General features: G+C 39.6%; 2 protein-coding genes across 2 annotated transcripts in view; one reads left to right on the top strand and one right to left on the bottom strand.

Moving 5' to 3' along the window:
• Positions 1–4,735: 4,735 nt before the first annotated feature.
• On the bottom strand, positions 4,736–23,423 carry orc6 (origin recognition complex, subunit 6). Its single transcript, XM_060837691.1, has 7 exons — positions 23,094–23,423; positions 19,132–19,261; positions 17,141–17,304; positions 10,138–10,227; positions 6,628–6,740; positions 6,455–6,526; positions 4,736–5,621 (listed from the first exon to the last, which is right to left on the bottom strand). The coding sequence occupies exons 1-7, from the start codon at positions 23,156–23,158 to the stop codon at positions 5,491–5,493; spliced, it is 765 nt and encodes a 254-aa protein (XP_060693674.1). The 5' UTR covers positions 23,159–23,423; the 3' UTR covers positions 4,736–5,490.
• A 158-nt stretch (positions 23,424–23,581) lies between these two features.
• The window catches only part of vps35 (VPS35 retromer complex component), a 57,792-nt gene continuing 53,607 nt past the window's right edge, over positions 23,582–27,766 (top strand). Inside the window, exon 1 of the mRNA XM_060838101.1 lies at positions 23,582–23,772. Coding sequence (XP_060694084.1) covers positions 23,770–23,772 — 3 coding nt within the window. The 5' untranslated portion in view covers positions 23,582–23,769. The remainder of the gene's footprint in view (positions 23,773–27,766) is intronic.

Here is a 27,766-nt window from a genome sequence, read left to right as displayed (position 1 = left end):
GCTTGAGACTTAGCAGCAGTATCTTGATCATTCTAGTGAAATGTAATCTGCAGTTTCTGCACAAAATATATTATAGAAATACACAGAAGAACTGCTGACAAATATACACAATTAATATCTTGAAGTGAGAATCTGATAAGATTGTGTTCCAAAATGTACATTTTATCCTACAATGTAGCAAATTGCAAATGTGTTATAAATACATGTCTAGCAAATAGCAACAGATCTTTAGTGGAAAGTGAAATGAAATCTCTTAAGGGATGAATCACACAAACTAATTCTATATTGTTTTTGAATTAGAAAGAACCTTAGACCTTATTATTTAAATATTTATGTTACTATTACTACAGTGAATATTAAGCTGTAGCTGTTGCCTCTCAAGATTCCTTTATGTTGTATAAAGCTGAGTGTAAGGACTATTATGTGTTTTTAAATTGTTCTTTTCCTGGAATTAAATTTTGGTTAGCTGTTAGTTTTACAACATCAACAATATTTTAGAAAATGTACTTCTGGCTGATGTCAAGGCAGAAGCACTTCTCAACAACAGGAGGCTCTTGATTCAGACAACGTTGTCCCAGGTGCTAGGGAAGTAGAGATTACATGCAGAAACTCAGTGAATTACCATAACTTCCTTATATTCATCAGAATATCTCCCCAGCATTCACAATCACTCCAATTTCATCACATTACAACTGCTATCTTTGAGTTTAAGAAACAAACTATGACACTTCATTTCCACCTCAAGAGAAAAACCAAATGACCTTTGTGCTGTTTGAGATGGGCTCTTCAGGCTCTCTACGAGGGATATTTCTGTTGTACTATCCTGAGAGAATCAAACCACAGTTCTTGCTGGCGACTGATCAACTGAAGGGCCGATGTATTAGATTTCAGAAGATCCTGGTTGGCTCAAAAGAAGTTTTTTTGTAACTTGGCTTGAAATATTTGCAAATGGAAATACGTTTGTTCCCAGCACTCTTCCCAAGGCCTGATGCTGATGCTGAAAGTTATGACCTGACTTGTTCTGAAGCCACCTCTGTAGGAGAACAACAACTTTAGCATGTAGTAAAGCTGTCACGTGTTTCACTGCCATCTGCAGTAAAGGAAATGATTCCTAATGTTGCTGCGCAAAGGTAACAGGTTTCATGGTGACTCTTACCAACTGTTGCACATTCTAGAATATTGACCTCAAGTCTAAACATATATAGAGCCCCTTTTTCTAAAAAAAAGGAAAAGACCCTAACTCTTCCACCTTTCATAGAAAAAGGCAGTGCACTCTTTCATCCCCTGGCTCCCTTTTGATTTGAAACTCTCCTAGTGCTAATTCTTCATTTCACTGTCTCCCGGGGTGAACTGGTGAGTGGGAGATTAGGTAACTCATGCTGGGCAAAGAAAAAAGACTAGTTACCCTGCTATCTACATACTGGATACATTTGGGATAGAAGAGCAAAAGGAAACGTATGGCTCACTTAAGGCAAGACAGATACAACCTGCAATTTAGTTACTACATTGAGGACGATAGCAAATACTGATTGCATATTACGCCCTATAGTCATTTCATATACTAGAGTAAATTGTGGGTGGTTGCAGTTCTGGTCCCTGCTTCATCAGGCCTCTGAATTTCTCCAGGGTACAGGTGCAAACAAGATGGCATTTTCAGCCATCGTTGTTTGTCTCTTCACTGGGTTTTGCTCCGTCAGCCTCGGCTCTCATGTTTATATGCTGTCTATGCATCCAAGAAAGTAGAGTTCCAAAATTTAGCCTATTTGCTATCTAGGACTACTAGTCCCAGTAGGGCTGCTTTGTCATGCACAATTATGATACTTTGCCATGTCACATCATTCTAGCAAAATCAACACATTATTGCCAAATGAAGAATCACTTCACAGGCCTCAAGGAAATTCAAGGCGTAAGTGCACCAGCGTGATATTGAGAAAGAAAATTATACTCAATTGTAGCTGTGGCAGACATTTAACATTCTTTGGTCAGGATAAGAGCAAAGTGCAGAAGCATTGCTTCTTTAGAAATGTAAGGACTTAATATTTTAAGGCTGCAAAGTGATTATGTTTCATCTTTCTTCAGACCAGTACATTGTAGTGGCTTTTGTGTATACCGAGAGAGCTTGATTATCGGAACGAGATAGGCGTGCAGTAGTTCGTTCAGATAACTGATTATTCAGTTAATTGATTTAATGCCTCTCTGAAGTTTCCTTTTTCCTCAATCTGCCTGCCTTGCTCCCTCTCTTTGTCTCAGGGTTTGTTTCTAAGCAGACACACTTCTGTAACGGAACAGCAGCATTGCTGAAGCCTCCAATGCCCCCATCAGTTCAAGGGATTGACACAGCCAGCACTTGCTAAGTCTGCTGCCCGTTCAGGACACTAGGCAGCAGCACACCGCACGTGCACCCCCGCCCTCCCCAACCCAGCCTGCTGTCCGCCCTAACCTCAGGCCAATGTTGGAGAGATTATTTGGGGAGGCTTAGGATACACCCCTGCGCAGAACTCCAGAGGAATTGTGGGGAGAGCGAGAGAGCAGTCAGTCAGTCATTTGGAGACGGTGCCTGAGCTCCCATTGATGTCCAGGATTGTTCTCGGCAGTATTTCAGTCTGCCGAATTCATTTTTAATCATTGTAAACCTCTTCAATGGAATTTTACGATGGGGATCTTGAGATATTCTTTGGATAATCTGAAATTCAGATAATTGATACTCGGATAATCGAGGTCCCTCTGTACATACGTATAAATTTTCAAGACTCAAAGCTCTGAAGAAAAGCAAAAATAATTCACCTATATGCAACACATCCAAATATTAAAGACTATAATAAAAGAAACTGTAAAATTCAAAATTGTGTTGTGTACAAAACAGTATTCTTCCACAAACTGAACTTCCTTTAATTAAATCATCTTTAGTAGTTACTAGAGTTTCACTGCTGCCAACCACATAAATCCACTCAATTCATTAATGTCAACAGGAGGAAGTAGTGTGTTTTCCTCCTCCTCCCTTTTTATTTCACCTCATTTGTGAAATTTATGTCGAAAAAAAAATAATAGCGTGCAGAACTTCCTTCTTTATGTTAGAAGAAGCTATACTTTGACTTGAAAATTTTTCAAAACTTAGAACAGAAAGATTTATTCAAGTGCATGTTTAACAAATTCCCTTTAAAAAACTAAGTATTTGTATGAATGACTATTCAAATTTTGAGAATTAAAATGTGAACAACATGAAATTTATGCTTTGTAACTGAAAATGGGGTGTTTTCAACCACCACTGCCTCCATACTATAGTTAAAAACACTATGTAAATCACCTTCCATGAAGGCAAAATTAAATAAGAAATAGCCAAGCCTATTCTATTGGTGAATACATGGTGGAATATTACTGCATTACCTCACTTTGAAATGTAAGAACATTCACAAATAAACTATATCTCACAAGTAAACTATATTACATATTGGATATTCATTTAAAATTTAACAACAAATTTTGTTTCTAGTTTCTTGAGAAACAGGAATTTAAAGAATATGACGTAGTAGGCATTTACAGTCACCTGGCTACCAAATGGGGATGAACAGCACCTTAATACTTAAGGCTTTGAATGTCTGTGGAAAGAATGGCTGAAGTAGTAGCAATATTTTAAAAACACAATATCATCACATTTGAAAGACAGAATGCCAGTAAGAATGAACAGGCAGTCCTCAGGAAGATTATATTAGTGTGAAAGTGTGAAGATGTACCAGATTACCACCAGGACTTAATGTAACACTTTGAATTAAGTTGTCAAAAATTGGCTTTTACTCCCTTGAATATACAAGGTTAATTTGTGATGTATTACGATTAAAGGACTTTATATCGTTAATGCAGACAAACTACTGGCTCTGAAGCAAAAAGATATAATCTCATACCCATAACTTCAAATGTGACATTATGAAGCATCTTTTCACACAAAAGTTAAAAATTTAGAACACTCCCCATCAGAAGTCTGCATTCGTTGGCATTCTAATCTTGTCAAGACTGAGATTGATTAGAGTTTGTTAGACAACAGTACCAAAGGGTAAAGGTAGATAAACAGATTTGAGTCATGGACCAGCATTGATCTAATTTGAATGATGGGCTGGTAGAGGGGCCTGTAAAATAATAACAATTTTGAAGAGGAAAAGAATTAAACCAGAGTGGACTGCAATTTGTGTAGCAAAGCAGCCTCAGAACATTTTTTTTGTTTACATTAACAAGGTTCTAGTAAAAAGCAGGTTGTTGTTGAATTTTGGCGTTGTCTCATGGCTTCCAAGGTCACATTTACCAAGGACTGAGGATCAAATATAAACTTTCTGATCTATTTGTATGAGACCACATTCATGTACAAGCATAAAAAGGCAGGATGTCAGTCTATCGTAAATTAGTTAATCTCAGCTGACAGTTGAACTTTCTGCTTCAGATTCCTATTCCTGCTGGAGAGGGGCTTATGCTCGAAACGTCGAATTCTCTATTCCTGAGATGCTGCCTAGCCTGCTGTGCTTTGACCAGCAACACATTTTCAGCAGAGTACTTGTAGAAGCAGCTTATTATGGACATCTATTTCCTCCTGCAAGTTCCTACAAGTTCTTCCTCGCAAATTGACAAATATAATCTGATTTATTTTCATAGAATTATGAATTTGCAGCTAACAACAACTGACAAAAAAATCAACTTTGGTATATCAACCTATATATAATTATTTTTGTAATCAACAGTTGGACAGAGATTTAAGTAGTAATAGTTTTCTCTTTACTGGTAGGATTAAAACAAGGTGCATTACATGAATGGGAGAGGCCCATCTTGTCATGAGCACTCAGAATTGTAGGCTTATGATTTAGTGACCTATGATTAGTGGGCAAAGTATATTATCTGTGCTTGAAAAAATGGAAAATCCACCTTAAAGACTTAATTTAATTTTTACAAGACCCAGCATCCAGTTTTGTTGGTTCTCTGAAAGCGATTTCAAAATACTGGAGAAAACTCAAAAGTCTTACATTTAAAAAGTTTCGACCAAAGAGGAATTTGTACTTCAAATAATCAACACAAAAATAAGTTTAAAAGATAAGTTCCTAAGATATACAGCAAGTTAATTAAATTGCCAAAATAAATTACTCGTCAAAAAAATTTGTTGGAAGTCCTTTGATTTACTGCTCAGTTTCAGTTTCTTCAGTAGCCACATATTCCTCATGTCTTCTGTGGTGGACTGGACAGTATCGTGAAAGCACCGGTTGTTGCAAAGTTGATTTAAGCTGTGCATTTCAATGATTTGTATAACCAGAATCAAGCTTCATATTTATAGTCAGGGATAAATAGTGTGTAGGTTAAAGTTCAAAGGTTAGGTTGTTAAAAACAAAGTCAATAGAAATCAAAGGTCTGATTTTACAGTGAATCAATAGTTTAATTGGCAGAACATTAGATTTCATTTCTGCCACCACAAATTTCAAACAAATTTTGCAGATTTGAAAAATTCAAAAGGGTGAACTAAGAACTATTCTGCTTGACTTTGGTTGCATTTTCAAGAATCCGCCTTTTCCAGTCTTCATATTCCTGTTCCGGAGTTGCTTTAGATTCAAGCTTTTCTCGTTTGGGTTCTGTTGCAACGTCTTCATATGCTAAAAATTAGAACAGTTTGTTTTTTGAAAAACAAATCTAATTCAGTTAGGCCACTTTCTTAACTGGATTCATTTGAATGAATATTGCCCGATTTGACAATTCAAGATCATCACACTTAAGAAATTTGGCACGTTATCTTGAAGAAAGTAACAACTGGTCATATTGGAGAGAACACTTCTTTAAGGTTTTCTGAAGATGCAAGGCCCCATTTTAATTAGATTAAGTTAATGAACTCAGTTACTAAAAGACATTAACGCAGCAGATTGTTTCACCCTGTTCTTGGACAGATGTGTAGTGTACAATACTACAGTAGAAACAAAGCTTTAAACATTTTGAGACACATTAACGGTATCATTAATGGTATCATTAAAGACCTTTCAGCCAAGTCAAAATAAAAAAAAAAGTATATGACGCCTGTGGAAAAGCTTTTTTGGAAAATAACAGAAGAATTAAATACGATTGAATAAAATTTGCTTTTGGACTTCTAACTCCATTGTAAAAAACAATACAAATAATGGAAATAAAAACAGGAATTGCTGGAAAGGCTCAGCAGATCTAGAAGCATCCTTGGAGGGAAATTACAGTTAACATTTTGGGTGCAGTAACCATTTCTCATAACTCTCAATCTGTTCTGAGGCAGGGTCACTAGACCTGAAACGTTAACTCTGATTTCTTTCCAAAAATGTTGCCAGACCTGCTGAGCTTTTCCAGCAATTTCTGTTTTTGTTTCTGATCTCCAGTGTCCTCAGTTCTTTCAATGTTTAAAACAAATAATGGATTTGATTCTGAAATGCAATTAAGTATCTTTCACACATCTAAGCCAAGTTCATACCATCCTCATTTTCTAGTTTTTCTTCCAATGGCTTATGTCTCTTATTGTGTTTTGGTTGTTCAATAGATTCATCTGCAAATTAATTCAAACAATAATAGTTATTAAAACATGGATGATCTTGTCCTCCTTCACAATTAATTTGAAAGTACACCAAAGCAGGAATTCAAACTTACTGCAAATAAGTTGTCCAAACATTTCCATCTGAGAGCAGAGTCGGTCAAAGATGGTCTTTTTCACACCCGACGAGGCAATGAGTTTGGACTTATCAATTTTAATTTTCAAGCATCTAAAGGGCATCAGAACAAATTAATTAAACATCAAAAGATAAAAGAATCATATTCAAACTACTTAAAATCATTATAGATATTTTTATGCCTCAAATTAAAACATACTGCCTTATTTTCAATTGGTATCTCGGTCCTCATTTATAATAACATAAAACAATGGTGATTGAGAGGCATTCCACCTAAAACCTACAGACAATCAACAGAACACCCATTGGCTCTCTGATATCAGGATTCTTAGCAGAGGCAGTAATGCAGAGACTTGAACAAACAGTTCTGCCAACCATCCAACCCAAACTTTGGGTCCGCTACATGGATGACACCTTTGTCATCACTAAATGGAAACCTTCAAGGCGATCAATAATATCCTTATTGACATAAAATTCACTAAAGAGGAGGAAAACGACAACAAACTGCCATTCCTAGATGTCACAGTAGAGCAAACAGCCAATGAGAAACCTCAAACCAGCATCTACAGGAAAACAACATATACAGACCAAATACTGAACTACAGAAGCAATCATCTCAACGCTCACAAATGAAGCTACATTAGAACATTATTTCAATGAGCCACGACACACTGCAGCACAGAGGAACTATGCAGAGCAGAGGAAAATCACCAATACAACATATTAAAAAAGAACGGCACCCAATGAACAGTCTGCCGATTTCTCAGTAACAAACCCAAACAAGCAGACAAAACACGTCCAGACACCCTAGCCACTCTCCCCTACATCAAAGGCATCTCAGAAATGACTGCCAGACTACTCAGATCTCTTGGCATCATGGCAGCCCACAAACCCACCAACACATTAAAACAGCAGCTAATGAACATGAAAGACCCTATACAGACAACAAGCAAAACTAATGTCATTTACAAAATACCTTGTAAGAACTGTAACAAATACTACATTGGACAAACAGGCAGAAAACTAGCCACCAGGATACATGAACATCAACTAGCCACAAAAAGGCATGACCCACTCTCACCAGTATCCATACATACAGATGAAGGAGGACACCACTTCGACTGGGACAACACATCCATCCACAGACAAGCCAAACAAAGACATGCACAAGAATTCCTAGAAGCATGGCATTCCAACCAGAACTCTATCAACAAACACAAACATCTATTTAGACTCCATTTACCACCATCTGAGAAAAAGAACAGGAAATGACATCACCAACATAAGGAAACCTAAACACATAAATAGGAAGCGGTCACTAACACCAGTGCTTTACTGAAATCTCACTGATGTTACTCAGCATGGTGACAAAACGTCTGAAAAATGAACTTTCCAGCTCAGTGAGCAAACTTACATCCAGAACCTCAACCTGAGCTACAAATCTTCTCAAAACATGCTGAGAGAGAGATAAGTGGAGGACTCAAAGACTATTCCTTTATTTCAGTAGTTTAAATTATGAAAGACTTTAAATGTTAACTATTACCATCATTCTTCATTTTTCTACTCATAGTATGAAGTAATGGTTAACTCTTAACTCTCGTTTCTCTTACCACTTTGTACCTACGTATCTCAGTACCAAAGGTAGTGCCATGCGTGGCAAAAGTATAAACACTTTTCACTGTACTCCTGTACTTGAATACAGTGATAATAAAAGCTAAATCTAATTCCTCCAGTAACCTACTCTGAAACATGTCCAATGCATTTACAATCTTCCTTAAATTCAGTGATCAAAATTGCACAGCATTCAAGGTGCAGTCTTAACAATGAATAAGTGAAACAACATCCCTACTTTTGTCAATTCCTCTTCCAGCCAAAGCAAATAATTTCAATGTTCCCACATCATGACCACTCTGCCAGTTTTTGTCTACTCACTCAAGCTGTCTGCTACTTCATTTTAATTTCTTCTCAAACATAATTTCCTACCTATCATGGTAGGAATGAATTTAGCCATTACATCTTTACTCCCTTTATGTAAATTGTGAAAAATTGATGCTCTAGCACAGATTGGACATCACTTTTCACATTCTGCCAACTAGATTAAAAAAAATTATGCATATCCCATTTTCTGCAAGCAGCCAATTTCTATCCACGCTGAACTAAGAGCTTTTATTTTTCTGCAATACCTTTTGAAGTGGCACTTTAACTAATGCCTTCTGGAAATCCAAGTCATACAGGTTCCCCTTTAGCCACAGCAAGTTGCTTCTTCATAGAACTCAAGTGATTAAATGTTATTTTCTTTCATTAAGCCATTCTGATTCTTCTCAATTCCTTCAAAACCTTTCTAAATGTGCAGTTATTATCCCTTTAATGATCTATTTTAACACAACAAACACCAAACTGTAATTTTCTGTTTTTTGCTCCCTCCCTTCTTGAATGGGGTGTTAGATTTGCTATTTTTTAGATGAAGGAAACCTTTCCTGAATCTATGGAACTTTGGAAAACTAATACGAATACACCTACTACACAAGACTTCAGGCTAAAGTCCAATCTAATTTCCTCTTCAAATCATTGATTATGTCTGCTTCACCATTCTTGTAGGCAGCCCAACCAGGATTTTTATAGACGCAGGGCACTCTGGACTCAGTGTTTATCCATATGTCATCGAACATAAGTCTTATTCCAAAATGGGCCACATTTACTGTCAGTGTTGCCATTTGGCGTGGGCATTCCACTGAACATCTCACTCAAGGATTAAACCCACCGCAACTAGGGAGGCTGTGTGATGAACTAAGCATGACAATTACTTAGGTGATGTGGAACAATTACATTGATTTCCACAGATACTTGGTAATGCCGATTATTATTTGATTATTCGACCTATCTACAGTATACAGGTGAACCTTGATTATTTGAACGAGGTGAGCGGCCACTATTTCGTTTGACTACTCGATTAAATGCCTTTCCTCTGCGGCTCAGAGTTTTTTAAAGTCTGCTCCTCATTCAGGAGACTGAAGCAGCACACAGCACAAGGCCCCACCTCCCTGTGTAGACCTCCAGGGAAAGTGTAGGGAAAGAGAGGGTGGGAGGTCAGTCATTTGGAGACAGTGCTGTTTAATCACAGGAAACAAAAGATGCGATCACTGTAAGAAACACATCTTTGATGTAATGTTTCTATCGGGACCTCGAGATCTCCTTTGTATAATCTGATTTTCGGATAATTGGTATTCAGATAATCGAGGTTCCATTGTACATCATAAATCAACAAATGCAGAAATGACAGGTTAGTATCCACAACGCAATCACATCCTTGCTGTAGCTCTGCAAGTTGTTCAAAGTGCCTGAGAGAATTTTTAGTAGTAGTATGTCCCTGCACTAAATTCCTCTACACAACAAATCAAATATCAGGCAGTTGACTTGTAAAAATGTAGCATCCTTACCAAGTATTAGGCACATTATGAGGAAAATCTTACATTACCCCAAATCTACTTACTTGCATGCAGTAAATAAAGCTGCAGTGGTGAAGAGTGGTTTTGAGAAGTCAAGATCACTTTGCTGTGCTTCTGACAGACTACTTTCATATCTGAAAGAGCAAAATAAAATTTTATTTATTTATAAGATTCAACAGAAAAAAACAATTATAAATTGACGGTCAAAATAGTAGAACCACATTTTTTGAATATGCAACATTTAACACTTGGGACTCTGGGCAGGATTTTCCATGTCCAAAAAGGCAGACAGACTATGGATGTGGAAATCCTGTTCCAATATCTGTCTGTGTGGAGTTTGCACGTTCTCAGTGGGTTTCTTCCGGGTGCTCCGTTATCCTCCCACAATCAAATGATGAGCAGGATAGGTGAATTGGCTATACTAAATTGCCTAGTGTCAGGTGCACTATTCAGGGGTAAATATAGGATAGGGGAATGGGTCTGGGTGGGTTATTCTTTGGAGGGTCAGTGAGAACTTGTTGGGCTGAAGAGCCTGTCTCTATACTGTAGGGAGTCTAATCTAATCAATATCTCACAGAAGCAAGTTTTCAGAAGTGAGGGTGAAACACTACTTCCACCTGTAGGAAACCTGAACCCAGAAGGACCATTTTGACTCAGTGTCAATAAACCAACTTTGCTGGAATAGGAGTCCTGCAATGTGAAGGTTACAAATATGTAGAGATTATGCACAAGGTCTTGACAATTGGACATCTAGACTTGACAAACTGATGTTATTTAAATGCATTACCCTTTTAAAAAAAAAATTAGACTGCCTGTATTTCTGAAAATTAAAAAAAAATTCTTGTAATTTCAATTTTTCTTTGTTAACAAAACCTCAAGTGCCATCATTATAACATTACTAATTGCCCATTTACTGCCTTCCACAGCATTAGCATAGTGGGAAGGGGGTTGTGAGTTTACCATCTTATATACTTAATGGTAAGGTCCTGGGGAGTGCTGCTGGACAAAGAGACCTTTGAGTGCAGGTTCATATCTGCCTGTGACTCCACTTTCAGGGAGCTAGGCTAGCAAAGGAGGTGTTTGGTATGCTTTCTTTTATTAGTCAGAGCATTGAGTATAGGAGTTGGGAGGTCATGTTGCAGTTGTGCAGGACATTGGTTAAGCCACTTTTGGAATCATGTGTGCAATTCTGGTCTCCCTCCTAATAGGAAGGATGGTGTGAAACTTGAAAGCGTTCAGAAAAGATTTACACGAACATTCTCAGGGTTGGAGGGTTTGAGCTACAGGGAGAGGGTGAATAGGCTGGGGCTGTTTTCCCTGGAGCATGGAGGCTGTGTGTTGACCTTATAGAAGTTTATAAAATCATGAGAGGCATAGATAGAATAAAAAGACAAGGTATTTTCCCTGGGGTAGGGGAGTTCAGAACTAGAGGGCATAGGTTTAATGTGAAAGGGCAAAGATTTAAAAGGGACCTAAGAGACAATTTTTTTCATGCAGAAGGTGGTGTGTGCATGGCATGAGCTGCCAGATGAAATGATGGAGGCTGGTACAATTATAACATTTAAAAGGCATCTAGATGGGTATATGTATAGTTGAAAAATACAGCAGGCCAGGCAGCATCCGAGGAGCAGGAGAATCGATTTTTCGGGCACAAGCTCTTCTTCAGGAAGATATGTATAGGTATATGTATAGGATGGATTTAGAGGAATATGGGCCAAGAGCTGGCAAATGGGACTAGTTAATTTAGGATATCTGGTCGGCATGGACGAGTTGGACAGAAGGGTCTGTTTCCGTGTTGTACATCTCTATGACTCTATTTGCTTGACAGCTGAATGATGTTAATAAATGACTAGCTGACTTGGCTGGTGGAGTTACAAATATAGTACTTGTTTTTGTAAAGAAGTACTTGAGGGGACTTAAATGAATTAATATATTTTTTTCTAAGAACAGTGACCTGTGTAATAGATGTTTAGTACTTTTTCTTAAAATCTCAGCCATGGCTGCTTATATCTGTCCATGTTAGATGTCGGGTGAGTTTATGTGGAACATGCAAGAGCAAAAAGGGCTGAGTTAGCATCATAAGGAGTCATGGAGATGGGTAAGGGTTTTAGAACTAGAAAGCAACTGGGCCAAACTGGATCTTTTAATCAGCCTGCCTCAGCACCTAGCAGTTATATGTCCAACATGTGATCTGTGACAGGTGTTGGTTATCCCAGCTCCATTCTGCACTTCTGCCGATCTAGAAGCAGAAAAAACTGTGCTACCCATTCTTATATTCAAATCCTCACTCCTAATGAAGTAGGTTGTGACTTCGTACAATATGTGATGAGAGTGTAATTCAGAACTCCAATTATTTTGTTTCATTGACACAACCACAACGGTTCTTCTTGTATTTGAATAAAAGAATTGTCAGAAGTAGATGGAATTTGGGCTGCAAATGGTAATGAAGTTTAAAGACCATAAAAAAAAAATCAGAACAAGCAGTAAGCCTACTCCACCTTTCAAGAGAAACATAGTGGAATTCAACCTCAACTCCATCTTCCCATACTATCCACTTAATCCTAGATACTCTTATTATCAAATAAATCCATTGATTTATGACTTGAACATACTTGTTTACAGTCTTTGAGGTTGGAAATTTCAAAGATCCACAACTCAGAATGAAGACAGCAAATTCTAAATGTTCAACCTCATATTTTAAGACTGTGAACTTAGTTCTAAGGTTGAAACTTACACAATTTACTTGTCGTTAGTTATATCCTGTCAAAACATACTCTCTAGGTCACTGCTATTCTGTCCGCAATGCCTGTTGTAAACCTGCAACTTCCCAGTATTCCGGAAGGGAACACTACATATGAACAAGCAATCAGACAATTCCAAATGAATTTACAGCAAACACAAACAAAATGACTACAAGCTGCAATTCACCACAATGCAAACAAAATGTTGCCATGAAACCAATGTCTATTTTGCATTCCATGGTCTGCTGCAGCTAGCTCTCATTTGCTTGAACTGGTGTTAATTAGGTCCTGCCTGGCTTGTAGTAGCCAACACAGCAGAGTTCAGTCATGCACAAGGAGAGCTTTCTCCTTCCCAATCCTCATCTGAAGACTGCTCCTGATACTCCAGCTCTTCAGCATTGATCTTATTGCATACTCCAATTGGGTAGAGCACAGCATGCCAGAGTACCATGGCACACTGTCCAGGCCATGCTGAATGGCATGCTCAGATTAATTCAAGCAGCAGAACCAGTGGTCCTATTGTCTGCTTCACTGTGGCTCTGGTCAAAGCATGAGAAGGAGAAAGTGAGGTCTGCAGATGCTAGAGATCAGAGCTGAAAAATGTGTTGCTGGAAAAGCGCAGCAGGTCAGGCAGCATCCAAGGAACAGGAAATCCGACGTTCGGGCATAAGCCCTTCTTCAGGATTCCTGAAGAAGGGCTTATGCCCGAAACGTCGAATTTCCTGTTCCTTAGATGCTGCCTGACCTGCTGCGCTTTTCCAGCAACACATTTTCAACTCAAAGCATGAGAAGTATTGTATCTGGGCTCCGTATCAGTTAGGAGGTTGTGTGATGGTATCATGAGCAATGCTGCATTGTCACTGAAAACAAATTTGTAAAGCTTTTGTACCTGAAACTTATCAGCTTCACAGGCGTGCTCCAGGAGTTGTGGCAGTTTCCAGGGTAGCAAGCATAAATTTCCAGGAGGTGGTTAATTGCAATCACAGATTGCCAATTAATTGAAATGAAACCCTTGCTTTGATTAGCTTTGAAACATTGTGATCGGGCCCTTTCAGTGCCATGTGTGTACAGTCAACAGCACCCTGCTTGTAAGGAATGTTTTCAAATCCTACTGCCCAGGCTGCAGCATTAACACAGTCACCGGGAAACAAAATGAACCACTGTGATCTTGCGCAGATGGCTTCAATAACTGTCCTGCTGCATGTACATGACTGAAAGGTCCCATATGGTTCACCCATCACTCCTTGTACGGAGTTCATACAGTAGACATTCAAACTAGACTGTCACTAGCCACCAGGATAGATTGGCCCCTCATATCTGCAGACCTCAGGGCCTGCACTAGCAACTGACACAGTTTTGTCAGTGTACTGGGACATACAGTCTATGGTAACACTGCTCCGCACTTACCTTCAGGAAATGGTGAGGGTGAAACACTTGGGTACTCCTGTGAAGCCAACGTATCCCAAGGGACTCTGCAGCTGTGATCTCAGCCTGCGTGGGATGATCTTAGCTTGTGCCTGGTCTGCTGCTGCTTCTGGACTTGCTGTTGGTCTTTGTCCTTCACCATTTTGGGAATGCAATCACAGCAATAACATCTCACTAGTTGGGCACATGACTCTTGGTGGAAATGACTAGCGTTAGGAACACCAGGAGCAAAGCAAGTTCTTTAGTCTCAGAAATCATTGGTGACATACTGGCAGGTGAGGGGTGCAGCCACTTCTCCATTCAATATGACATGTAGGACTCCAAAAACACAGGTTGCATCTCCATCACGCACCAGTTACAGCATGTGCATCAACTTGGTGAAGGTACCAAGTCAGATGAACAAACAATGCATTGTAATCAAAAAAAGGTCTGTTGCTACCTAAACCTCTTTCCATCTCAGACCCACATGAACCATGAAGCCCATCACCGCATTCATGACAGCCCATAGTAATACATTATGACAGACAATTTGGGTGTCACAGTGGCTCAGGGGTTAGCACTACTGCCTCACAGCACCAGGGACCCAAGTTTGGTTCTACCTTTGGGCAACCGTATGTGGAGTTTGAACATTCTCCCCATGTCTGCATAGGTTTCTGCCAGGTGCTGCAGTTTCCTCCCATGGTGCAACAATATGCAGATTAGGTAGATTGGCCATGATGGATTGGCGATTGAGTCCAGGCATGTGCAGGCCAGGTGGATTAGCCAAGGTGAAATGTGCAGTTACAGGGATAGCATAGAAGTGAATTTGAGTGGGATGCTCTTCAGAAGGTCAGTGATGACTAGCCTCTGTCTAGTCACCAGGTACTCTCCAGAATCTCTATATCCAATTTTATCTCACACTATCCCAACAGCCCATTTCTACCCAACCCATCCCATCCCACCCCACCCATGGTGGAGATCCTTCACATTACTATTGCCCGCAACTATCCTCACTGCCCCCAAGTCCAATGTTACATTTTAAATGATACCAATCCTAGTTGGCTCTGCAATTCCTGTGGAAGCCACAGTGGTGGTCACCGCCTATAACAAACCTTCCCTTAGTCCATCATGCTTACTGCTGCTGTTTTGCATACCCCACCCTAGCCCTGACCTCAACAATGTTGCTGCACCTTGCTACCAATCTTGACTTTCCACCTCTTTTTGAAAATGAGACCTTCCTATGTCCATTCCTCCCCATCAATAAACATACCCCCAAGAATGTTGTTGACAAGCAGGCCATAGACATGGCTGCCTAGATTCCAAAATGCTGTCTTTGCTGCTTGCAAAGTGATGACATGCAATTCCCCTGACTGTGATGGCCCTATAGGACTAACTATTACCCACTCCCTGGACTACAGTCAGATATGTCCCCAACCTTAGCTGGCCTGAACAGATCACTCATCATGGCCAAGACCCTGGACTATATGCAAACTCTCTACATGTGACTGATATGGTCATGTGTTTGCCAGTCTCACTTACTATTGGTGCTACATTGACATCTGTGTGTACTGTACAGCAAGAATCTCACCACGACACCCAGATATTAGTTAAAAGATTCAGTAATTTGTTCCAATGTTGAGTTAGGCCTCACTGGACTCCTTGCTCAATTCTGCCATATATCTCGCCATAACCGACAGTGTTCGGGCCTCTAAGGTTTTGGTCCTAGACTTTTCAACCAGAAAGGACATATTCTCCTAAGCTTCTTAATAATTTGTTATGTTTACATGAAATCACTTCCTTTTTTTCTAAAGTTTAGGAAATACAGGCTTACTCAGTCTCTCCACTTGGGGCAACTTTATTCCTGTTTTAGTAATCAGTATGGCGAGTTCCCTACAAGGCAACTTCATCCCATAATGAGGCCACAATTGTCCTTCAGAGATGTCAACTTACCAACACCCTGTGAAGCTGGAGTTATTGTACTTAACTCTTGAAGTCCAAATCTTCTATAATTTGGCGATCACACCATTTGCTTTCCAAAAGCTGCTGTTAACTTTACCGTGGATATATTAGAGTATTTGGATCCCTCTTAAAATCAATATTTTCCACCATTCACAAAATATTTTGCCATTTCATTTAGTAAATTATTTGGTTATGAGTAACAATAAATCATGTAACATGAAAGAAAAAGGATATCAGAACATCAAAATGACCGATGTCACTTTGTTGCAATGAAGTGAAAAGATGTGACTAACTTTCAAAGAAGTCTTAACTTTCCTTCACTATACATCATATAAAACTGATTTGTGAACTGCCACCTGGCCACCATGGAATCTTCAGAGTCCATTTCCAAGGCTTAGACGTTTTGAAGAACTGAAGAACACTGTCATTTTTATCCTCAGGATCAAAATCAGTCAACTCTAGAACTAGCCACCAAAAAGATCTCCTCAAAAATCTCAAGTCTATCATCTATTACCCAAGATAAAACCAAAGTTCCAGTCTTGACCTCATGATTTAATAATTACATATAATCTAAACATGGCTCCTAAGCCTAGGTGAACAATATTAAGTGATTGCTGCAGATGTGTAATTGAATTCCCGTTACATTATGTACCTAAACATGACAAACCACTGATAGTAATGTATACATTTACTTCAAAAGGGAAGGCAAATCAACAGACTCTAAGCAAGAAGTCACAACTTTAAGTGACCAGACAAATTTAAATATATAATACTTTATGACTGAATTACGTGTATGATGGAGACACCACTTTCAAAAATAATACAAGTTTACAAACTTTATGCAAAAGTAATCAAATTTCTTTCAACAAATTTCAAATTAACTTCCCAGAGCCAGCTGGTTTTTTGAAAGATATTTTACACAATTTTCTAAGGAAAACTTTACCTCTTCAGAATCTTGACTGATGCATCCACTGCCTCTGTGCAGCCAAACTGAACTGCAAGATCTCGGATTCCTAGCTGAGAGTATATTCCAAGGATACTTTCCAATGCTTTCAAATGAACCTGGTAAGCCCTCTTGGTCAAGCCAGACAGTTTTAGAGCACGATCCTTGAAGATATGTAAAACTTTAACTTACAAGAAAAGCCGTAGAGAAATGAAAGGAAAATCATTTTCATTTATATAGTGCTTTTCAAGACCATCAGATCGTTTTGGACACTTACGAGTGTGGTCACAGTTAACATTTAGGAAATATAGCAGCCAACATGCACTTAGCAAACTTCCAGAAACCATCAACTTTTTTTTTGTAATGTTGACGGATAGATACATATTGGGCAAGACACCAGGGATAACTGTTCTGCTTTTTGAAATTGTGCCATGGGATCATTTACATTCAGCTTAGCAGGCAGGTGGGGATTCAGTTCAATGTCTCATCAAACAATAGCTGCTTCGCAGTGCAATTCTCCATCAGTACTTCACTAGAGTTTGTAAACTTTGATTCTTGTGTTCAAGAACTAGATTGGGACTTGAATCAGTGCCTTGCGCTTTTTTTTTTAAGATTAGATTAGATTACTTACAGCATGGAAACAGGCCCTTTGGCCCAACAAGTCCACACCGACCCTCTGAAGAGCAACTCACCCAGACCCATTCTTTACCTAACACAATTCACCTAACCCGCACATTTTTGGACTGTGGGACAAAACCGGATAACTCAGAGGAAACCCACATAGACACAGGGAGAATGTGCAAACTCCACACAGACAAGCTGCTTGAGGTGGGAATTGAACCCGGGTCTCTGGCACTGTGAGGCAGCAGTGCTAACTGCTGTGCCACCGTCTGCCCATATAAAAAGGTAGAATTATAAGATAATTTAATACAATAGTTATTTATACATCTTAATACAGTATCTGTTTAAAACCTCTATTTTATCCCATACTACACAAAGGACAGCAGGGGAGTTATCCTAATGACCCCACCAGTATTTACACCTCAATTATCACTGAAAATAGATCATTTAGTTACTTATGGGAGTTTGTTGTCTACACATTGGCTGCTCGATTTCCTCTGTTACAACCTCAATAGTATATTCATTAGTTCTGGAGTGATTTGGCGCACTCTAAGATAACGAGGCACTACATGAATGTAGTTTCTGAAAGACCAAATTATTTTAAAATCACTAACAATGACATTTACCAGAAACATTTCCTTTACTTGCAGTGTTCTCAAAAATTATAATCCTTAGACATATCAGGCATGTACGACAGGCCCGAAAAGCACAAATAACAGAGGGTTGGAGGGGTGGATGGAATTAGAGATCAATATGAAAAAGGACAATGGAAGAATTTAAAAACAAGAGTGAGAATTTTGTATCAGCCATTGCTTAAGTGCCAGTCAATGAATAAAGTGTGAAGGATAAGTTAGAATACAGGTAGCAATATTGAATGACCTCATGTTTATAAAGTGTGGAATCTGGAAGTGATCCAGAAGGACACTGGAATATTCAAGTCCAAAATTAGAATAGACAAACACAAGTGTTTCATCACTGGGTAATGAAACTGGCTGTCTTAGTGGTATTAGGAATTGTGTTCAGAAGCTGATTGCAGGGTCAAATATGTCATCAAGCTTGCAAATAGTCAGATTCAACCTTAGGCTTTTTTGCTAGACAGAGGGATGGTTAATGCAGATTTTTTTGGCAGGGAATAAAAAGAAATTGTTTGTGTTCCTGTTATTTTGTTGGATATAATTCCTGTTCATCCAGCACAGGATTTCAGACAAACAATCAGATGATGCAAAGGCCAGAATAAAACCATAGCAATACTAAGTTGGTGGACTCCATCAGTTATGGAGCAGTTAGTTGTCACAATGTTGACAATTCCTTGAGACACAGTTCTTAATACAACATGCAATGTTCCAACTTTTTTCTCCATGTGTGTTTACCTTGTCCAGTGGATATTTAAGGCAAGTTGCTGCAAGATCAAGACACATTATTGTGCTGCTGGTTGCTGTCACATGTGCAGAAAATCCTGTGCACTTCACCTCTGACAGACGCAAATACTCTTCTGCTTTCCTGAAACATAAGACAAAGCATGTCACTGATTCTCTCGTATCAGATGAATAAAACTGGAAGCAAAGCCTTTCATACTGAAGTTTGTTTTATGTTTAGTCATTGGAAATTAATATTTTTATTCATAATAGTTGAAAGAAAATGCTTAAATTTCACTTAATAAAAAGAAACTAAATCACTTCATACTTACAAACTAAACAAAAATCAAATCTTTAAAATTAATGACAATAGACATATTCCTGAAATTACAAGAACACCAGAAGATCCAGTCCATTTCATAGAACCATACAATGTCATTCTGCTCACAGTACAGTTGCTTTCTAAATATTCAAATTTCAGGCACAATTTATTTAGTTAAAAAAAAACAATGTAATAACTTCTAGAGAAAACAGCATATTTAAATATTAACAGAAAATGACATGATTACACATTTGTAACCTGATTTCTGTCAATATATTTAATATTCTTTCAGCAAAATCACCTTAAATTAATTAAAGCATTTAGCCTAAGGGTAGAATTTCACATCACCAAGAAATAACAGATACTGGCAGCATGTAACAAATCAGCTACAGCATTGCTTAACATTGTATGGAACACAACTGGAACACAGGAACAATTTATTAAGATAGTCATTGAGTCCTGACCTTAGACAGTACTGAAAAGATTCTATAATGGAATTCAATTCACCTTTTAAATACAAATTCCCCTTACAAAGCAAGCTTTTCAATCCTCAACCTTACATTGACTTATGGAGTAATGGTTTCGCCTGTACACAGAATTATGGACATTAACAATGTCCTCCATGTAGTGAACTATGTGAGGAATATTGGGAAAGTTAGATAAACACAAGCCCAACAAATGCAATCCATTCATCAACACTCATGTATGCACGTTGTCAGTTAAGTCATAGAATCATAGAGTCAGAGCACGGAACAGCACGGAAACAGACTATTGCCGACCAGATATCCCAACCCAATCTAGTCCCGCCTGCCAGCACCCAGCCCATATCCCTTCAAACCCCTCCCACTCATATACCCATCCAAATGCCTCTTAAATATTGCAATTGTACCAGCCTCCACCACTTCCTCGGCAGCTCATTCCATACACATACCCCCTCTGCGTGAAAAGGTTGCCCGAGGTCTCTTTTATATCGTTCCCCTTTCACCCCAAACCTATGCCCTCTAGTTCTGGACTCTCCCATCCCAGGGAAAAGACTTTGCCTATTCATCCAATCCATGCCCCTCATAATTTTGTAAACCTCTATAAGGTCACCCCTCAACCTGCGATGCTCCATGGAAAACAGCCCCAGCTTGTTCAGCCTTTCCCTATAGCTAAAATCCTCCAACCCTAGCAACACCCGTGTAAATCGTTTCTGAACCCTTTCAAGTTTCACAACATCTTTCCGATAGGAAGGAGACCAGAATTGCACGCAATATTCCAACAGTGGCCTAATGTCCTGTACAGCCGCAACATGACCTCCCAACTCCTGTACTCCATACTCTGACCAATAAAGGAAAGCATACCAAACGCCTTCTTCACTATCCTATCTACCTGCGACTCCACTTTCAAGGAGCTATGGACCTGCACTCCAAGGTCTCTTTGTTCAGCAACACTCTCTAGGACCTTACCATTATGTGTATAAGTCCTGCTAAGATTTGATTTCCCAAAATGCAGCACCTCGCATTATCACATTAAACTCCATCTGCTACTTCTTAGCCCATTGGCCCAGATCCTGTTGTAATCTGAGGTAACCCTCTTCGCTGTCCACTACACCTCCAATTTTGGTGTCATCTGCAAACTTACTAACTGTACCTCTTATGCTCACATCCAAATCATTTATGTATGTGACAAAACATAGAGGACCCAGCACCAATCCTTGTGGCACTCCACTAGTCACAGGCCTCCAGTTTGAAAAACAACCCTACATCACCACCCTTTGTCTTCTACCTTGAGCCAGTTCTGTATCCAAATGGCTAGTTCTCCCTTTATTCCATGAGATCTAACCTTGCTAATCAGTCTCCCATGGGGAACCTTGCCGAACGCCTTACTGAAGTCCATATAGATCACATCTACTGCCCTGCCCTCATCATTACAGTGCAGTACAGGCCCTTCGGACCTCGATGTTGCGCCATCCTGTCATACTAATCTGAAGCCCATCCCACCTACACTATTCCATGTACGTCCACATGCCTGTCCAATGACAACTTAAATGCACTTAAACTTGGCGAATCTACACCGCTGCAGGCAAAGCATTCCATACCCTTACTACTCTGAGTAAAGAAACTACCTCTGACATCTGTCTGATACCTATCTCCCCTCACTTTAAAGTATGTTTGCCGGTCCCATACTTGGAAATACTTCTTCAAAAAACTCAATCAAGTTTGAGACATGATTCCCCACACACAAAGCCATGTTGACTATCCCTAATCAGTCCTTGCCTTTCCAAATACATATACATCCTGCCCCTCAGGATTGCCTCCAACAATTTGCCCACCACTGAGGTCAAGTTCACCGGTCTATAGTTCCCTGGCGTGTCTTTATTACCCTTCTTAAACAGTGGCACCACATTTGCCAACCTCCAGTCTTCCGGCACCTCACTTGTGACTATCGATAATACAAATATCTCAGCAAGAGGCCCAGCAATCACTTCTCTAGCTTCTCACAGAGTTCTCAGGTACACCTGATCAGGTCCTGGGGATTTATCCACTTTTAACCGTTTCAAGACATCCAGCACTTCATTCTCTGTAATCTGGACATTTTGCAAGATGTTACCATCTATTTCCCTACAGTCTATATCTTCCATATCCTTTTCCATAGTAAATACCGATGCAAAATATTCATTTAGTATCTCCGCCATTTTCTGTGGCTCCACACAAACGCCACCTTGCTGATCTTTGAGGGGCCCTATTCTCTCCCTAGTTACCCTTTTGTCCTTAATATATTTGTAAAAACCCTTTAGATTCTCCTCAATTCTATTTGCCAAAGCTATCTCATATCCCCTTTTTGCCCTCCTGATTTCCCTCTTACGTATACTTCTACTTCCTTTATATTTTTTTCAGGATTCACTCAATCTATCCTGTCTATACCTGACATATGCTTCCTTCTTTTTCTTAACCATCAGAGTTGTGATAAAGGCACAATGTAGCAATACAATAGCCAAAACTTAGTATTCTCAAAACCCATGTTTTTTCATATATAATTTTATGATATCTCAGGTGAGAATGGCACTCCATAAAAACCTAGCTGCACAAAGACAACAATAAACATGGAAGTAGCAAAATTAGCTTTAAGACTCCAAGAAGAAAGAGGCTTCTATCAGTGAAGATCAAATAAAATCAGATTAACTGGAACAAAACAAAACGGAAAATTCTGGTTCAATGCTAACTGGTCAGCTTTGGGGGATAAAACGATTGTGATGCTTTGACAGAAACAAGACTAAAACACTCAGCACTTAAGGTGTTTCTTTCTTTACAGACTTGGAGGTGCCGGTGTTGGACTAGGGTGGACAAAGTTAAAAATCACACAACACCAGGTTATGGTCCAACAGGTTTAATTGGAAGCACTAGCTTATGAAGCACTGCTTCTTCCCCAGGTGGTTGTGGAAGACGTAGCGCTTCGAAAGCTAATGCTTCCAAAGCTAATGATTTTTAGACTAACTCTGATCAAAGGTGAATGTTAAGAGTAGTCAGCACCCGACTCACTGGAACTGGTTGAAGGTTCCAGCTGACTTCAAACCTTAAGAGTAGGGCTGATTAGGGAATAAAAAAACACCACATTGAGAGTCTCTCCAAAAAGGAGACTGGCAGGTGCAAACCGACTGGGATTGCATACTCACTGGATCACTTTCCTTGATTCGATCCCTAGTTTAACACACAGCCGCACAATCATCTCTCGATCCATTTTCAAAATTTCGAAACAAAAGTGCGTGGGCTCAATGGAGACACTCAAGAGTTCTTTAGATGAGTACTGGAGTTGAAACAGCGTGTAGGGGTTCGGGGAGACAGAAGAATGGCACTACATCACGAAACTCAGTGGGAAAGCCAGGATCACACACAACAAAATAGAGATGTCCTTCTCCACCTTCACAGCCTCCTCGCGCCCCCTCCCTAACTTCCCGCACCTGACCCTCCAAACTCCGCGCCTTCCCACTCCCAATAACGGTCATTGGCGAGGAAACTGAGCTGGCCCCGGTGCTGATTGGATGCTCTGAATAGCAATCATAGCGCGAGGGGCCAACCGCCTCCTTCTCATTGGCTAAACCGGGTAACACCGGAACGACTCGCGAGCGTCCTCCAATCGCAGCCGCGGCCGTGGTCCCGCCTCTGAATCCGGTTACTCGTGAGCGGCCCGCACAGCGACGGCTGCTCTTTGGTTCGTTGCCAGCGTCAATCAATCAGTCGAGGTGGCGGAACGGCTTCTTCGCTGGGTATTCCGGCTTGTTCCTGGAGCCATTGAGGGACGGTGTGTCAGCTGACTCGAGCTCGTGTTAGCTGAATCGAGCTGCGTTAATCATGGTGAGTTTCAACGCTGCAGATTTTGGTGTCGACTTGTTAGCAAGAGCGAGCCTCGCTGTGGGGAGCGGCAGTTAGACTCCCGGTTTGCAGAGAGTTGTGAATGGGCGTTGTTAGGCTTGGCCTGGGCCTGCTTTCATGATAACTCCCTCAGTTGACAGAGGGGGAGCATGGGACCTGAGGTTCTACTGCAAATGGTTCGTTTGCAGAAGCTGCAACCGTGGGGATAATGAACGGAGGCCTCGAGGTTGTGACTGTCTTGGGCCCAGATTCAATTTTTAAACCATTTTCGTTCCTGAAATCTGAACCAGGAGTTGGTGTCTTAATTTATAACGTGATGCCATTGATACAGCTTTATGCTTTGCTTGACTTCTCTTACTCCTAAAACTCTAACGTCGTCAATAAATTATTATATTTGTTGAGGGGGTGCCCTCTAAGCCATCGTTTTCACTCACCAAAATGTCTCCCTCCCTGCCCCGAATCACGAGAACATAGGTTCGATCTCATATTGGAGTGGGGCGAATCGAACATAGTCAATCATTTCAGTTTATTGTTTGACTTGTATCTATATAGTCTATTGACGTGAGCCATTGGGACAATTTAAGGAGCAAGCCCTGAAGTGTTGGAGTCTTAATTCACACAGCAAAGTACTGTTGGAACTTTATCTTTACCACTTTTAATAAATGATCCAAGCCAGCGCAGGAGTTCATTTAAATGGAATGGCCTTTGTATTGAGAAGATTTGTGATCCTCAACACCTGTCATTCTTCTTGTGTTTGAATGTGTGTGTGTTTAGAATGCATGTGTACGCACAAAATGGCTGTTTCAGGCTAAGAGAACTAGTTATGCATCATATGGCTCATTAAGCTTACTGTCATTCATTATGGGTCAAGAGTGTGGTGCTGGAAAAGCGCAGCTGGTAAGGCAGCATTTGAGGAGCAAGAGAATCGACGTTTTGGGTAGAAGCCCTTCATCAGGAAGGACATTGCTGATGAAGGGCTTGTGCCCGAAATGTCAATTCTCCTGCTTCTCAGATGCTGCCTGACCTGTGTTTTTCCAGCTCCACACTCTTTACTGTGATCTCCAGCATCTGCAAACTTCACTTTCTCCTGTCATTCATTATGGCCATGCAGTAATTTCTTAATTCTCCTTATCTGCTTTCCATGTATTGTTAGTAGAGGATAGTGTATTTATGGTTGAGGATCATGCAGTTCAGTGGCTCAGGCACCTCTCCTTCTTTTATTGACCAATGTTGACAAAATTGTAGCAGACCTAATCTGCACATGACAGCAGGATATTATACAATCTATCTTGAGCTTTATATTTTTAATTTCTATAAATTATAACCAAATTATCTGCCTTAGTTAGCAATGGGATCTATATTGTTAGAACAAAAAACTTCAGTGGAATCATTGTTTCCTTAAATTTTGAGTGCAAAATTTTGAGGCATGTTCTGAAGTTATAAAATTGGTCTGGAATATTTTTATGATGCTTTAGAGGGCTTCAGCTATTTGCATTCACTTACCTCATGAGAGGAGGAGATAGCAGCCAGAACATCAGTGCTTTATATTTTCTCTAAATGTTCTGTACAGTCATTATTTTGTGAAAGATTATTTAATCAAGTGTGCAGTGTGTGATTGAAACAAGATGATTTAGGGAATTAATCACATTGCTTTTCATCTATATATGAGCAAAGTCTTCATAATTATCTTCCTGTGTTTGAATAGTTCAGTCTTTCTTACACTACTCTGCAAAGTGAGCATCATACACATTTTCTACAGGAGATCTGGGGAAATGTATGTACAACATTTCACTTCAGATTTGAAACATTTTAAAAGTAAGGTTAAGCCATAATAGTGTACTCTCCTGGTCTAGTGCTTTAATCTATGCTGTTGTCCCAATAATAGTAATAAAACTGATTAAAATCTGTGACCTTTTTGGCATATTTTGTTCAAAAGATAATATATAATGCATTGCACTGCTCAAAACTCCTATGATATCCTAGTTATTGATAGCAATGCTTTTGTGGAATTGGTATGTGACATATAGCATGCATTTACTGTGCATGCTTGGATTTTTTCACATTTTGAAGTATAAAGGAGCAACAAACTCAAACTTGCATCTGAAGTTGGAACGCTTATGGTCTCTTCGATTGCCTCTGAATCCATTGAATATTAGATATTTTAGCTTTTAAAGAGGTATTTAATAAACAAAGCACATTTTGTATATAGTTATTCCTGCCTTTATGAAACAGTGCAACTTCAGATATATCTTCAGTAATGTCATAGTTCAGTCTTCCTCTGTTGCTTATAAATGAAACATGAAGCATTTTGCTCTCCATTTCACGTCAATGAACTAAAGCTGTCAGTCAGTAAAACAGGTATCTGCTCAGGTAAATGCATTTTAGTTGGGTTCCTTCACTATTATACTATCTGTTCATTGATAAATCCTGAACTCTTTGTTAAATCTGTATGTAAATGGTTAGTTTATATGAGGTTAAAGCTGTATTATTTCATAGTATCGCTTTGCAGTAATTACTTGTTGGAAAGTTAGACATTTTTAAATATTAATATAGTTTTCTAAATCTCTCAATGCTCTTGGTAATGATAGTTAAGGAAACACATCCTATACATGAAATCTGTCTTATGTCTGTTGTAAATTGAGTTGTTGACAAAGCTATTGATATGTTGAGTGAGTGGGTAAGTTCTAATAGGGAATTTATTAGTATTTTTAATCTGCCTGATCAGACATTTTATGATGTACCTCTAGAGCAGGTGGGACTTGAACCCAGACCTTCCGGCTGAGATAGGGCTATGTTTTTATTTATTCATGGGAGGAGGCCGTCACTGGCTAGACCAACATTTGTTGCCCATCCTTAGAGGGCTGTTAAGATTAAACCATATTCTGGTGGGTCTGGTGTCTCATGTAGGCCAGACCAGGTAAGGGTTGCAGTTTCTTTCTGTAAAGGATTATCGTGAACAGTCAGCAATGGATTGTCATTAGACTTTTAATTCCACATTTGTAAATTAAGTTCAAATTCCATTATCTGCTTTGGTGGGATTTCTATTTGGGTCCCCTAAACATTACCTGTGCCTGTAATTTAACAAACTGCTAGGCTATTACTGCACCATACTACCACTGCATTGCAAGAGTTCCTGATAGGGAATTGTATATGTTCCTTTTAAGTATATGCAGCTGCTTGTGTCAAGACCCCATTGTGGTTCATAGTAACTGGCTGAAGCAGCAGTTGGTTTCTTGAGTTCTGGTTCACAGTTAAGCTGGAGCAAGATCTTCAAGCACTATGACATATCAGGGAGGTAGACAGTCAATTGCTGTGTTTCAGGAGGCAAACATGTCTTAGATTAACTACATTGAATTCAGTAAGGGACAGAAGGGTGTGACTAGGCATAAGGCAGGTAGTGCTGAAGGAGCCTCAATCCTTAAGCTTGTCCCACAGGTTTGAGATTATTACTCCCTGTGTGGGCAAGAGTGGAGCTGAAGGGAGGATGAACAAGATGTCCATGGTTTGGTATGGGGAGCTGTTGAAGAGGTGGGAGAAAAGAGAAATGTAGTTGTAATTGGATTGTACAGTCGGGGAAATGATACTGTTCTGTGTGGCCAGAATGGAGTGTCCCAAATGCTGTGTTGCCTGCCTGATGCTCGGTTCAGGATACCTCACTGGCTGCAGGGGAACTTAGAGTGGGAGAGGAAAGAACCAGTTGTTGTGGTTTGCATAAGTACTAATGAGTATATGTAGATAAGGAAAGAGGTCTCTTGGGCGAATATGCGAAGCTAGAAGCTAAATTTAAAAACCAGAACCAGGATGACATTGATCTTTGGGCTATTACTTGAACCACAAGTGAATTGGCACAGGGTCAACAAGCATAGAGGTAAATGTGTAGCTCAAAGATGGTACGGGAGAAATGGGTTCAACGTCATGGAACATTTGCACTAAAAGTGGGGAAAGACGAACTGTTCCAGTACAAAGGGCAAGAAGT

The sequence above is a fragment of the Hemiscyllium ocellatum genome, chromosome 17 (genome assembly GCF_020745735.1).
Source record: "Hemiscyllium ocellatum isolate sHemOce1 chromosome 17, sHemOce1.pat.X.cur, whole genome shotgun sequence".
Lineage (NCBI taxonomy): Eukaryota > Metazoa > Chordata > Chondrichthyes > Orectolobiformes > Hemiscylliidae > Hemiscyllium > Hemiscyllium ocellatum.
The sequence above is the reverse complement of the archived record's forward strand: the minus strand, read 5'-3'. Positions and strand labels throughout refer to the sequence as shown.

Bases quoted from the DNA above. Each gene is read 5' to 3' on its own strand.
- orc6 (XM_060837691.1), bottom strand. From the start codon at position 23,158: ATGGATCGAGAGATGATTGTGCGGCTGTGTGTTAAACTAGGGATCGAA. The intron at 17,305-19,131 runs GTAAACACACAT...CATATCTTCAAG, and splicing joins TTAAATATCCACTGGACAAG to GATCGTGCTCTAAAACTGTC. The intron at 10,228-17,140 runs GTAAAGTTTTCC...TTGCTCTTTCAG, and splicing joins TCAGTCAAGATTCTGAAGAG to ATATGAAAGTAGTCTGTCAG.